This window comes from Odontesthes bonariensis, chromosome 14, assembly GCF_027942865.1.
Source record: "Odontesthes bonariensis isolate fOdoBon6 chromosome 14, fOdoBon6.hap1, whole genome shotgun sequence".
NCBI lineage: Eukaryota > Metazoa > Chordata > Actinopteri > Atheriniformes > Atherinopsidae > Odontesthes > Odontesthes bonariensis.
This window is the reverse complement of record NC_134519.1, coordinates 6445387-6458780: the sequence shown is the minus strand read 5'-3', so window position 1 is coordinate 6458780 and position 13394 is coordinate 6445387. Positions and strand designations below refer to the sequence as shown.

General features: G+C 46.1%; 2 protein-coding genes across 2 annotated transcripts in view; one reads left to right on the top strand and one right to left on the bottom strand.

The window, feature by feature from the left end:
* The first annotated feature begins 364 nt into the window (after nucleotides 1-364).
* kcnq3 (potassium voltage-gated channel, KQT-like subfamily, member 3) overlaps nucleotides 365-13394 on the top strand; it is a 130183-nt gene continuing 117153 nt past the window's right edge. The window contains exons 1-2 of the mRNA XM_075482697.1: nucleotides 365-603; nucleotides 1099-1520. Of these exons, the coding sequence (XP_075338812.1) occupies nucleotides 1207-1520 (314 nt within the window). The 5' untranslated portion in view covers nucleotides 365-603; nucleotides 1099-1206. The remainder of the gene's footprint in view (nucleotides 604-1098; nucleotides 1521-13394) is intronic.
* Nucleotides 5798-7766, bottom strand: LOC142398192 (tripartite motif-containing protein 16-like). Its single transcript, XM_075482152.1, has one exon. It carries the CDS (start codon nucleotides 7724-7726, stop codon nucleotides 6056-6058), a length of 1671 nt encoding a protein of 556 aa, XP_075338267.1. The 5' UTR covers nucleotides 7727-7766; the 3' UTR covers nucleotides 5798-6055.

Below are 13394 nucleotides of genomic sequence, written 5' to 3'. Positions count from 1 at the left end.
AATTTGAATACGCCCCCATTGGTGGATAAATAAAGTATTTTTCTATTCTATCAGATTTAGATGTTTCTGGAACACTGACGCAGGAACGTGTTGTTTCACGGCTTCTTATTTTAGCAGCATCAAACTAATAATGTACCTACAGATGTTTACATCACAGCGCGCGTGCACGTGTACGTGACAATGCATGACAGCATGTTGCGCGCTCTGCTCGCCACAGTCTGAGCTGACGCGTGTTTTTCTCTTCTCCCGAATGCATCAAGGTGTAAGCAATCTTTCCGTGCGTGCTTGCGTAAGGGGCGTGCATGCACACATGCACATAATGTGTGAGTGTGCGCGCACGTCACGTCCGCGCTGCTGCTGCTGAAAGCCCGGTCCTGTTTCTCGCCCTCCTCCTCAGATTCAGATATCGACCTCCCTCACGCAGCATCCCTGCTCTTCATCCTCGGTCTCCACCCTCCTCCTCCTCCTCCTCCTCCGCCGCCTCAGCGCCGCTTCCTCTGCAGGTGGATGGAGGCTGGAAGCCCCGGGGACACGCGCCATGCTCGGGATCCGCCGCTGGTAGGGCTCGGCGCGGCTGGTCGGAGCCGCCGTCTCCTCCCAGAGGTATCCGTGTTTTCTGCGTGTTTGTGGGTGAGGATGCGCCCCGGTGCTCGCGCTTTGTCGTCTCCGGTTTGTGTGTGGTTTTTTGGGGGAGTATGGGGCTCTTTGGGAAGTGGGCATCTTGTTTCTTGGTTCTCCTTTAATTGGTGAACAGGTCGCCAGGCTTCAGCAGGGGTCTGATTCCAGGTGCGTTCCGCCTCTTGTTGCACAGAATCTGTGAAATATTCCCGTAAAGGCAACTAAAAACCGCGCCGTGGTGCGCAGGAGTGAGTTTACCCGACTTTGTGGTGATCTCACCTCGCGCACTGAACCGACCACCGTAACGCTCTCGTGTTGCTCTCACCATTAGGGCGTGTTTTAGGTGCGTTTTTACGCACATTTTCGCGTCGGATCCTGCTCATAAATGCCGACGGTTCCTTCCACTAAAGAGGTGTAACGCTCCTTGTGTCTCTCTCCTCCTCCCTCACTCCCTCCATCACCCCTCCTTCTGTTTCCCAGTCACACTGCTGAGCACCTCCCTTCGCGCATCCTTAAATGACCCGCAGCTGAGGACTGGGTGTCTCAGGATCATGGCATGCTGCCCACCCCGGGCATCCAGCACTGACCATGGGGCTCCGGTCCAGGACCGTCGCTAGTGGCTCGGAGGAGCAGAAGAAGACCTCCGGCGCTCCTCCCGGGGATTTACTGGAGCAGAGCAGCGGTGGAGCGGATAAGGATGGCGCCCTGCTGCTGGTGGGTCCGGGCCGGGAGGACTTCAAGCGGGGCACTCAGGGCATCGGCATCGGGCTGCTGGCCAAGACCCCCCTGAGCTACACCCGGCCCATAAAGAGGAATAACATCCGCAAGAGGAGGATCCAGAACCTGATCTACGACACGCTGGAGAGGCCGAGAGGATGGGCGCTGCTGTACCACGCGTTCGTGTGAGTAACCCGAAACAGCACGTGCGCGGTGGCTGGTGGCTGCTTGTTGGGATTGGATGAGCTTCAGAGGAGCGAGTCCCGGGGAAAGAGAGGTGTTAAGCAGGCCTGGTGGTGGGAGCCGCTGCTCCGTTATGCAACTTCACAGCAGGAATCTGGTTCCTGAAATGTCTCTGGTTTGTGTGCATGCGTGCGTGTGTGTGTGTCTAAACTAAGGTGTCAGCTCTGCTGTGGCACGCGCGCGCGCGCGCGTCCTGGAAATGCACATCCATCCGGTCGCTGTGTGGATTATTGTGCGTCTGAAACTTTTAAACCACTTAAACCCACCAAAGTTACATAAGCGGCGGCTCTCTGCTCAGCTGCGGCTGCTTTTAGCTCCAAGCTGATGATTCTGATTGTTTCTGCCTTGATTAAGAGCTGATTGAATAAGTGGGCTGTGTGATTGTTCTCACTTGCTTTTTATTTAAAACGTTAAAGTCCTGAAGGAAAGTCAGTCATTTTAAACAATGAGCAAAAGTCTGGGGGCCACTTTTCTTTGCTGGATCTTTTCCTCTTTCTTAAGGACTTCACTTTCAGATGCTGTTCAGATGCTGTAGATAGTTTTATAGATCAGAATTAAGAGTTCAAAACATTTCCAGCATCTTTTTTTGTTCTCCTAATTAGACTGTTAAAGCTTGTTAGTTTAGAAAACGTTTCCACGCTGTTAAAGAAGAAACGTCGGAACAACAGAGCTCCCAGAATAAGATCTTGTGGATCAAATCTTTCTGAGTCAAAGTCAAAGTGAACTTTATTGTCAATCCGACCATGCAATCAGTGCAAGCGCTTACACAGAGGATCGAAATTGTGTTTCCCCATACTCTAAATGTGCAGCAACATTATAACACACACAAAATATACAACACACGATAATGCACACAGGTAAGACAAATAAACACAACATGTACAGACGGATAAATAAGTAGAGGTGGATAGTGATGTACAAAAGGTGCAGTAAGTAAAGTGCAGAGTGACAAAAGCAGCATACAGTGGGTGTGTATTTTCATGTTCATAGACATTCCTTAAGTGAGTTGAGTAGTCTGATGGCCTGTGGGGAAAAAACTACTGCTGAGCCTGGAAGTCCTGCACCGCATGCTGCGGTAGCGCTTACCAGACGGATGGATGGTGAACAGTTTGTGTGCAGGGTGAGTCGGTCTTTGGTGATGTTGTTTGCTCTCTTGAGGCAGCGGGATGGTTGGGCCGATCTGGTGATCTTTTCTGCTGTCCTTACCAGTGTTGGGAGTAACGGCGTTTAAGTATAACGGCGTTACTAACGGCGTTATTTTTCTTAGTAACGGAGTAATCTAATTAATTACTTTTCCCATCGTTACAACGCCGTTATTGTTAATGAGAATATAAAGTGGCGCGTTACTACACTTTGGTTGTAGGCTTTCGGCTACACATCAGCTACATGCTGCCTGGAGAGAGCAGGGGTGGGGATGATGACACCATTGCAAATGCGATGATGATTGGCTGCTCACGCTGTCTCACTGCACGCGCTAAACACAACAAGACAGCGGCGACGAGCCAGGGAAGTTCACAGGTAGCGTTCTCTAACTGGAAGTACCGGCACAACTTCTCACCTGGGGAGATAAAAGGCAAGATTGTGAATGTGGTGGTCGGTGGCGTAGTGGGTTAAGCAGACGCCCCATGTACAGAGGCTACAGTCCTCACTGCAGCTGGCCCCGGTTCGAGTCCCCCATCGGACGTCCCTTTGCTGCATGTCTTTCCCCCTCTCTCTGCCCCCTGCTTCCTGTCTCACTTCAACTGTCCTGTCAATTAAAGGCATGAAAAGCCCAAAAAAATATTTAAAAAAAAAAGAATGTGTATGTAACATGCACACTATGCCCAGGGAAAAAAACTTTATCCACGTCTGCCTCAAGTAACTCAAATCTAATGAAGCACCTCACATCAACCCATGCGAATATGAAGCACTTGTTGCTTCTGCAGCTAGCTAACCCAACCCCAAGTCCAAATGCAGCTAGCTAGCCCAACCCCAAGCCCAAATGCAGCTAGCTAACCCAACCTCAAGTCCAAATGCAGCTAGCTAGCCCAACCCCAAGCCCAAATGCAGCTAGCTAACCCAACCCCAAGTCCAAATGCAGCTAGCTAACCCAACCCCAAGCCCAAAGGCAGCTAGCTAACCCAACCTCAAGTCCAAATGCAGCTAGCTAGCCCAACCCCAAGCCCAAATGCAGCTAGCTAACCCAACCCCGAGCCTAAAGGCAGCTAGCTAACCCAACCCCGAGCCCAAAGGCAGCTGCTAACCCAACCCCGAGCCCAAAGGCAGCTAGCTAACCCAACCCCGAGCCCAAAGGCAGCTAGCTAACCCAACCCCGAGCCCAAAGGCAGCTAGCTAACCCAACCCCGAGCCCAAAGGCAGCTAGCTAACCCAACCCCGAGCCCAAAGGCAGCTAGCTAACCCAACCCCGAGCCCAAAGGCAGCTAGCTAACCCAACCCCGAGCCCAAAGGCAGCTAGCTAACCCAACCCCGAGCCCAAAGGCAGCTAGCTAACCCAACCCCAAGCCCAAATGCAGAGAGTGTGAGCCCCAGCGAAGGAGGCGGAGCCACTCGAAAACAAACAACACTCCATTTTTCGGGTCAGAAACAGGTGACCACCATCACCATTTTATATTCAATATTTATGTTTTTATTTCTATGCATCATATGGCAGGCTGCAATCTATTGAGTTCAAATAAAAACCGAATGTTCTAAATGACTGTATATAGTGTTTTTATTCTTCAGTCAGTTAATGTAAACATATTTGATGTTAAAGATGTTATAGAACGTAACAGCGTTATAGAACATAAAAAAATAACGCCACAGTTACTTTGCTGAGTAACTAATTACTTTTACAATGTGGTAACTGAGTTACTAACTCAATTACTTTTTGTGAGCAGTAACTAGTAACTGTAACTAATTACTTTTTATAAGTAACTTGACCAACACTGGTCCTTACCACCCTTTGTAGGGCCCTTTGGTCGGCAACAGAGCAGCTGCCGTACCAGACTGAGAGGCTGCTGGTAAGAATGCTCTCAATAGCCCCCCCTGTAAAAGGTGGTGAGGGCAGAAGGGGGGAGGTTCGCTCTCCTCATCCGGCGAAGGAAGTGGAGGCGTTGCTGGGCCTTTTTGACCAGGGAGGTGGTGTTGGTGGACCAGGTCAGGTCATCTGTGATATGCACCCCCAGGACCTTGGTGCTTTTCACAGATTCCACAACACTGCCATTTATGGGGTGTGTGGTATGTGTGTCTTCCTGAAGTCCACAGTTATTTCTTTGGTTTTATTGACATTGAGTTGTAAATTGTTGATGTCGCACCAGTTGATGAGTAGATTTACCTCCTGTCTGAAGGCCAGAGATACTCATTGCGCGGCTCCTCAAGCTCTAATTGGCGGCTCGCACTCGCATAGTAGCTTATAACAATATGGTAACAATAACAATACATTTCTTTCAAATAACATACAGCAAATACTGCACATTATTTTTATTAAGTATTATTTAAGGCTTAATGGTGTTTCCTAAAGGGGGCACACTGTTAAACCTGGCAACGCAGGCCGCTTAAACCACGTCACACTTGACCGCAGAGCACGCTAGCTCCTTTAGCCAGCGCGAGATGCAGGCACAATGGATCGGTTTTTAATTAAAAAAGGGCAAAAACCAGCACAAAAACCATGCTCATCCTGAATGTCTCACTATGATTACAACAACAAACTACAAATACAACATGAAGAAAGTCAAGGACATGCACGCCAGCTTCCGCTCATCCTAGTATTAATGTAAATGTGGTCTTAATTGAAAATATATTGGCTGTGTTGTTTCTTTTTTTGTGGGATGTTTTATATGTAGAAATGCAAATTTGCAAAAGGGGACTTTAGTATGTTGTCGTAAAAGTGTCTCTTCCCTTGATTTTGCTCTGCCAATGTGGCTCTTGTGTAAAAAATAGTGAGCATCAGTGATGCAGGCTGAGTCGTCATTGTCGCTGATGAGACCCACCACTGTTGTGTCATCTGCGAACTTGATGAAGTGGTTCGAATTGTATCTGACACAACAGTCATCAGTGTGAACAGTAATGGGCTAAGCACACATCCCTGGGGGACGCCGGTGTTCATGAAGATGTGGTCACTGAGTTTATTCACCAGGTGTTGAGCGATGACAGTGTTGAAGGCGGAGCTGAGTGAGAGACGGAGGAAAGAAAAATCTCTGTTGGACACATTCAAAGAAAACTGGACTCGTTTCTCTGTGATGAAGCTGTTTTATTGAAGAAAGTCAAAAGGACAAATATTTATAGTCAATATTCACAGAAATATTGAAATGAAGACGAAAAAAAAAACACGTATTTGTTGTTTCTCACATTTAAGCTGAAGGATTAACATGAAGGATCTCCTGATTTATTGTGATCCTGGAAATGACAGTTTGTGAACACCTCAGAACAGAATTCCTCATGTGTTGGTTTGATAAACAGCAGCGCAGAGACATCACAGCAATGAACTCACTAAATACATTTATTTCATTTTACACAACTCAGCTGAGTCTCCAGATTCCCAGATCCAAAGTCCAGCATAGAGCGGCTGAGTGAATGTGGTCTGGACTCTGTGGAGGAGAGTCATGGTTTCAGAGACGCTGTAGAAGGACAGAACACCTGCTCTGTGATCCAGGTACACTCCCACTCTGGAGGACCGAGGACCTGAGATGGAGGTTTTCATCTTGTTGTACCTAAATATATAACTGTTTTGGTCACGATATAATGCCCAAGATTTATCATTAAATCCATATCCACATTCACTTCCTGCTCTGCTGATGTTCTTGTATGCGACTGCTACAATAACTCCTCCTCTTCCTCTCCACTCGACCTCCCAGTAACAACGTCCAGTCAGACTCTCTCTGCTCAGGACCTGAAAGCATCCAGTGAATCTGTCTGGATGAGTAGAATAAGACAGTTCTTGTCTCATTACCATCACTTTTCTGTTCCCCTCTGACAGTAACAGACGTGTGTGTGCTGTGTATGGATCCAGTGTGATTTCAGATGAAAATTTCAAGAATCCAGCTCTGTTCTTTGGTTCTGGTTCTGACAGTAAAACATCCACTTCAGCGACTCTCAGTGAGATGTTGGTCCATTCCTCTCTCAGGATGTCCTGTAGTTTATCTCTGAGCTCTGACACAGCTGCTGTCACATCCTCAAAGTGCCTCAGAGGACGGATCTTGATGCTGGGTGAGTGTGTAGACTCACTGAGTGCTGCCACTGAGGGGTAGTTGTGCAGAAACTGGCTGTGATCCTCTGTGTGTGAGAGCTGCTTCAGCTCAGCATCTTTCCTCTTCAGCTCAGTGATCTCCTGCTCCAGCTTCTCCTGAAGCTCTTTGACTCGACTCCCTTCAGCTTCCTGCTGGGATCTGATCTGCTGCTTCACATCAGAGCTTCTTTTCTGGAGGAGACGGATCAGCTCAGTGAAGATCTTCTGGGTGTCCTCCACTGTTTTATCAGCAGACTGATTGATGGCCTCCACCTCCTGCTGAAGCAGCTTCACATCTTTCTCTGCGTCCTTAATTCTCTGCTGGATCTGCTGCCGACTCCCCTCCAGCTCTCTCTGCCTCTCAGTCCTTTCTGCTGCAGCTGACACTGTGTCGTGGCCTTTATGTTCGTCCACAGAGCAGAGATAACAGATGGACTTCTGATCGGTACGGCAGAACATCTTCATCACCTCATCGTGAACAGAGCAGATGTTCTCCTGGAGCTTCTTGGAGGGCTCCACCAGCTTGTGTTTCCTTAATGGAGCCACATCATAATGAGGCTGAAGGTGTTTCTTACAGTAAGAGGCCAGACAGGATAAACAGGACTTGATGGCTTTCAGTTTTCTCCCAGAGCAGAAATCACAGGCCACATCTTCAGCTCCAGCATAGCAGTGATCAGCAGGAGCAGCTTGGAGTCCAGTCTTCTTCAGCTGCTCCACTAAATCAGCTAACATGGTGCTCTTCAGCAGGACAGGCCTCGGTATGAAGGTTTTCCTGCACTGAGGGCAGCTGTGGATTCCCTTCTTATCCTCTCCATCCCAGAAACGTTTTATACATTTGATGCAGTAGCTGTGTCCACAGGGAATAGTCACCGGATCCTTCAGCAGATCCAGACAGATCGAACAAGAGAAGCTTTCTCGGTCCAGCTGAACTCCTTTCTGCGCCATTTCTCCTCTCGGCAACAGCGACTGAGTGAGTTTCACTTCCTCAAAGCTGAAAGTCCTCTGAACTCTGATCTACAATTCATGTGTCTGTACATGTCGGTTACACCCGTCATCAAACGGCAGATCTGAAGGGGAGGGAACAAGGAAATATGTGGGCAGAGTGGAGCTGCTGTGTTTGAGGGCAGGAAGTGTGTTGAAGCTGTTTTACAGCAGCTTCATGGTTAAAATGCAGGTTGATTCTTCTTTTCATCCATCTGTAAAGAAATTTAGCTTCAGTTTAACAGTGAATTATTCATTTAAAACTTCGGTTCCTCGTCAGTTTCTTTCTTCATAGAACTTCAGATAAAGTAGATGAGCTTCCCCTGAAATAATGGAAATAGTTGGTGCTCATAAATCAAACAAGTTGCTGGTTTGGATCCTGTCAGGTTTGAATGAACTAACGATCAGTGAGGGAAAAACAATGGCAAAACTAAAACATGCCAAAGCGTAACTAAACATAGACTCAAAAACCAACACATGATAAAACTTGAAACTAAAACCATGTGGAAAGTCCCGTGGGCGTGACAGATCCTAATTTGCACTCGACATAAATGCAGCAGAGTTTTGAGTCTGAAAACTCAGGATGAACATTTAGAAACACTTTGCACCTCTGGGCGTATTCACACCTACCTCGTTTGGTCCGGACCAAACGACCAAACGGACCAGATTTTCGTTGGTCCGGACCTTTTGGGATGGTCTGAATACAAACCACCGAACTCTGGTCCGGACCAAACAAGCGGACCGAGACCGAGCTGAAAGTTCGGACTCGGTCCGGATCAAACGAACCCTGGTGCGGATCTTTTGAAGGTGTGAAAGCAGACCGGACCTACTCCCAGACTTTTTGCTTTTTTGTACCTCGGAAGCATCCGTCGTTTGTCTGCTGCTAGGTAACAGAGCGTCGTTCTTCTAATTACTAGACCGGCTGTGGTAAAGCTAACGAAAGACCGAATCAGCGTTCTCCTCCGTAGCCGCCTTGCCATTTGTCGTCGTTGTTGATAAATTACTTGTACAGCAGCATAGTAATTACACAGTTGTGAAAATAGCAAAACGTTGAACAACATATAGTTTTGATTATATTAAAAGCAATAACGGCACGGAAAGCGTCCATGGCTACATTCACTTTTGGACTTAGCACTTTGTGTTGCGCGTGTCGATTCTGACCAATAGCCGAACGACTTCAGGGCACGAGGCTTTGTTGACATATTTTGGTCCGTTTACTGAAATGTACAGTCTGAAAGCAAACCGCACCAAAATGAAAAAAAAAAGGTTCGGACCAAAGCAAGTGAACTATCGGACTTTCCTGGTCTGAATACGCCCTCTGATTAATATCATCCTTTTACTTTGGTGTTTATCCACCAAGTGGCAATACATTCTCATCATGTACTTGTACATTTTACACATAAGGATGACCATCGTTTTTTTAATGGCCCGCTGGAGGGGCCCAACCAAGAGGCTGGGGGCCACTAAGCTGGGCTAATTTAACTGAACATTGACCACATAGAGTTCTCTGGGGAGGATTCATCCATTACATTACAGTCATTTTGCAGACGCTTTTATCCAAAGCGACTTACAACAAGTGTGTTCCACATCGGTAGGCAAAAGAACTTCAGGACACAAGAAATCAGAAGTGCATTTCCTTCCAAAACCAAACAGCTAAGAGCAAAACTAGTGCTAGAGTAAGTGCGGTAAGTTAGGTACCGAGACAAACGGGAAGACAATTTAGAAAACAAAGACAATTTAGGGAACAAATAAGTGCGTAAGGAGCTGGGACGAAACAGGTGATGTCCTCAGAGGGCGGATCAGGGTAGTGTTTCCTACAGAGATGGGGAAAGATGGGCAGCGACTCAGCTGAGATTGTTCCACCATCGGGCGCCAGAACAGAGAGAAGCCGTGACCGTGTGGATGGTGCGCAGGGACCGCTGAGTGAGGGGGCAGCCGGCCGCCCGGAGGCCGCAGAGCGACGCGGTCGGGCGGGGGTGTAGGGCTGGACCATAGCCTGGAGCAGTGATTTTAAATGTGGGGGTGTCACAGGGGTGGCACATGAGCGCCACATCAAGCCCAGAGACACGACGCTGAAGTTGGCATCCGATTCGCGAATTAAATGGATGGGCATAAAGGGCCATTTCACTGCATTTTTTGCATTTTGATCGCCCTAACCTAGATCCTGTACGGATACTACAATAGTTACACTGCTCAAATCTGGATGGAATTATTCTAAAGAGGGTACAGAGTCTTTAAAACACATTGTATGATTTCTTAAAACTTTATTTGGTCATTGAAAATTCAAAAAGGTGGAATCATCTTGCTGTAAAAGTGGGGGTGTGGAAACACCCCCATCCCCCACGGGTGCGACGCCCATGGCCTGGAGGTACACTCTCAGAAAATAAAGTACAGAATTGTACCTTTAGGGGTACGATGGCTCGTCACTGGGACAGTACCCTCGGAAGGTATAGTGTTGTACCCTTGTGGTTTGTACCTTACAGAGACCAATCCTGTACCTCTGGTGGCAATTTTGTACCCTTATACTGAGCGACCTGTCAGGTAGGATGAGAACATGGAGAGTGCAGAGACACCCATTCCCTCCAAGGTAGAGAGAAGGATGTGGTGGTTCACTGTGTCAGATCCCTCCATCAGACCTGCTGCCACTGATTTTCAGCCCACTTCTTGTGTCCTTTGGCCCAGCTCAGCCTTTTCTCCCTGTTTCCCTTCCTTAAGAACGGCTTCCTGACAGCCACCCTTCCATGGAGCCCATTTCTGATGAGGCTTGGGCCAACAGCAGATGGATCAGCTGAAGGTCCAGATGCATCTCTCAGCTCCTGTGTCAGGTCTTTGCTGGATGTTTTCCTCTTTCTTAAGGACATCACTTTCAGATCCTGTTCATCTGCTGGAGATAGTTCTTTAGGCCTGACACTTCTTCTTCTGTCCTCCACTTGTCCAGTTTCCTCAAATGTTTTAAGGACACACTGCACACCATGCTGAGATATGCCAAGTTTTCAGCTAACAGCTCTTTGGGAATCACCTTGTTGCTGCAGAAATCCTGTTTTCTGTCTGTCACACTGTGTTATCTTTGCTGTTTTTCACTCATGCAGCTAAAGAAATGGGAACTAATCTTAATTCCAGTCTAAAACCGACAAAGAGCTTCTAGATTATTCATTTCTGGTGGCATAAAGCAGTTTAATCATTTCATTTATATTAATTATTCCATAATTAGTCATTAAATTATATCTTATATTCCTTTTTAAGCTTTAAATTGAATCTTATTTACTTTTTCTTGATGTAGTTTAACATATAATTCTTATTATTGTTTGTTTTTTTCCTACTTTTAGACGGGATAACATACATTTTTTTTGGATTAGGATTTTTTTTTAAACTGAATTTCTTATATTAATTTGACTCTCTTGGTAACTGAAAGCAGTTTTAACGTAAATGTACAAAAAAGTTGAAACTATGAAGCTGTTTTTCACAGATGCAGCTAAAGAAATGGGAACACATGATGTGTCTCTGTGACAGGCTGCTGGGAACAAAGAGCCTAAAGATCCAGTTTAAAACGGCTTCTTTGCTAAGTTGCCTGTTATGTGTCGACACAAAAGTCTTTAAAGCATAAAAACAGATTTACAGAATATTCAAGGAGACAATCCAATCCGCTTTGTGCTCATGAATTAACGAGCAGCACCTCTGTCTGAGTTTGAGTTGCGTAACTTTGGCTGTGAAAGCTGCTGTCAGAAGTCCTCTCGTCTCAGGATTACAGTTGGAGCTCTGAAGGCCTGTCAGTCTCTGTGCTTCCTGTAGTAACCTGTCGAGAAACCAGATCAATCCAGCCGGCTTTTACATTTGATAACACGGCAGGTAATTAAGAGCCGTTCCCTCCATTTGACTCGCAGCTTGTTTTCAGATGTCTTCGTGTGAGCTGATTGGGCGATCTGGCTGTCAGAGGTTGTGTTATGATGCAGTCATTACTATTCTCCATCTGCACCTCAGAGCTGTTGACCTTTTCCTCCGTCAGTTCCTGTTGGATGTGTTTTCAGCTCCTTTGGGATTTTTAAATGTCTTATTCCAGGGATAAAAATACCTTTTTGTTTGTTTTGGCAGTGCTAAAGTTCACACTTCTTTACGTAATTGTAGTTTCGTAGCAGCTGGATGTGCAAACAGTCAGCAGCAGCAACCAGAAACCACTTCCTGTACTCTTGTTTTTTATTTGTACATCGTATTTCAGCCAGTATCAACTCATAATTAATATTTTGATTAATTAATTCTAGCCTTTGGTCCTCAAATGATGACTGAAAAGTTGCTGTAACACAGAATTTTTAGGCTGTTTCCATTCAAAATGACCAATTTTCATTATTTTTCTGCTGCTTCTTTGGGTCCAGGTTGAGGTTTTGTTGGAAATGTGACTAAAATATCAGCTACTTGACATACAAAACTCATCAGCTGCAGCAACTGCCGACAAAAAATCACCTCCTTTACTCTTGTGTTTTCATTTTTACGTCCTATTTCAGACAGTATTTACTCACAATTGATATTTGGCTGGCTTAATTCTTCCCTTTTGACATTTTTTCTTAAAAAATGACTGCAATATCTTTCAAAATCTTTGAATTTTGTGATTTGAATAGGCTATTTATCCTCTTTTCATTAAAATAACTCACTTTTATTGAAATGTTCTCATTGTAAACCAATAACATCGCAAACGTAATCACTTCTTGTAGCTAAAACTACATTTTTAGGCTGTTTTCATGCAAAATGACCAATTTTCTTCCCTTTTCTGCGGTTTCTTTGGGTCCAGGTTGAGTTTTTGTTGGAAATGTGGCTAATATATCAGCTACTGGTTTCCATCACACATTAAGCAGCATTATGGTGCAACATTTGTCCATTTACATATAATTTGTTATTCAAAATAGTTTAAAGTCTTCACAGAACCACTTTATATGTGGTTGGTCTAGTTCATTTGGTCGTTTTGGCAAATTTTTGGTGAAACACACTGTTTTCAGCCAGACTGACTCACCGTGTGCGTGTGTCATAGTTTACTGGCGGCTGGCGTGTTTTCTCATCAGCACGTGGAACTCCTAATATGGCCGCTCCATATGGGGCGCCGCTGGCGTGGCAGAGCGGCTCTTTTATCAGCTGACATCACACAAAGTGCAGCTCAGAGGGGAGAGTCTTTGGCAAATGATCCTCAGGTGTCGGGTTTGGTGTGAAACTGTCTCGGCTCGCGGCGGGTGACGAACGTACAGCTCGCCTCTGATGATGTCATGTAGTGTCAGCTGGTGGTTTCTGAGCTGCTGCAGTCTTTAAATCTTCCTCTCTTGATGCAGAAGTCTGATTTTGTGTGAGTGTATATGATTTTATCTTTCTGTAGAGCTCCACCGTCGCCCAGAAACAAGTTAGTCTGAACTTGGCGTCCTCCCGCTACCAAAGCCTCGCTCTGTTGGTTAATCCGCAGCTGAAAATAGTCCCCCACAGGTGCACCGTTTGCTGTTTTAAACAGACAACAGACATGATTATTTTTGTTGATTAACCTTGAGTAAAGTGGGTGAAAATACTGCCGTTTCTCTTGGTTTGTGCAAAGCTCATTTAGATTGGACTCTGCCAGAAGTAGATGTTCCTACAGATTAGAGTCGCATCATTTCCAATGAGC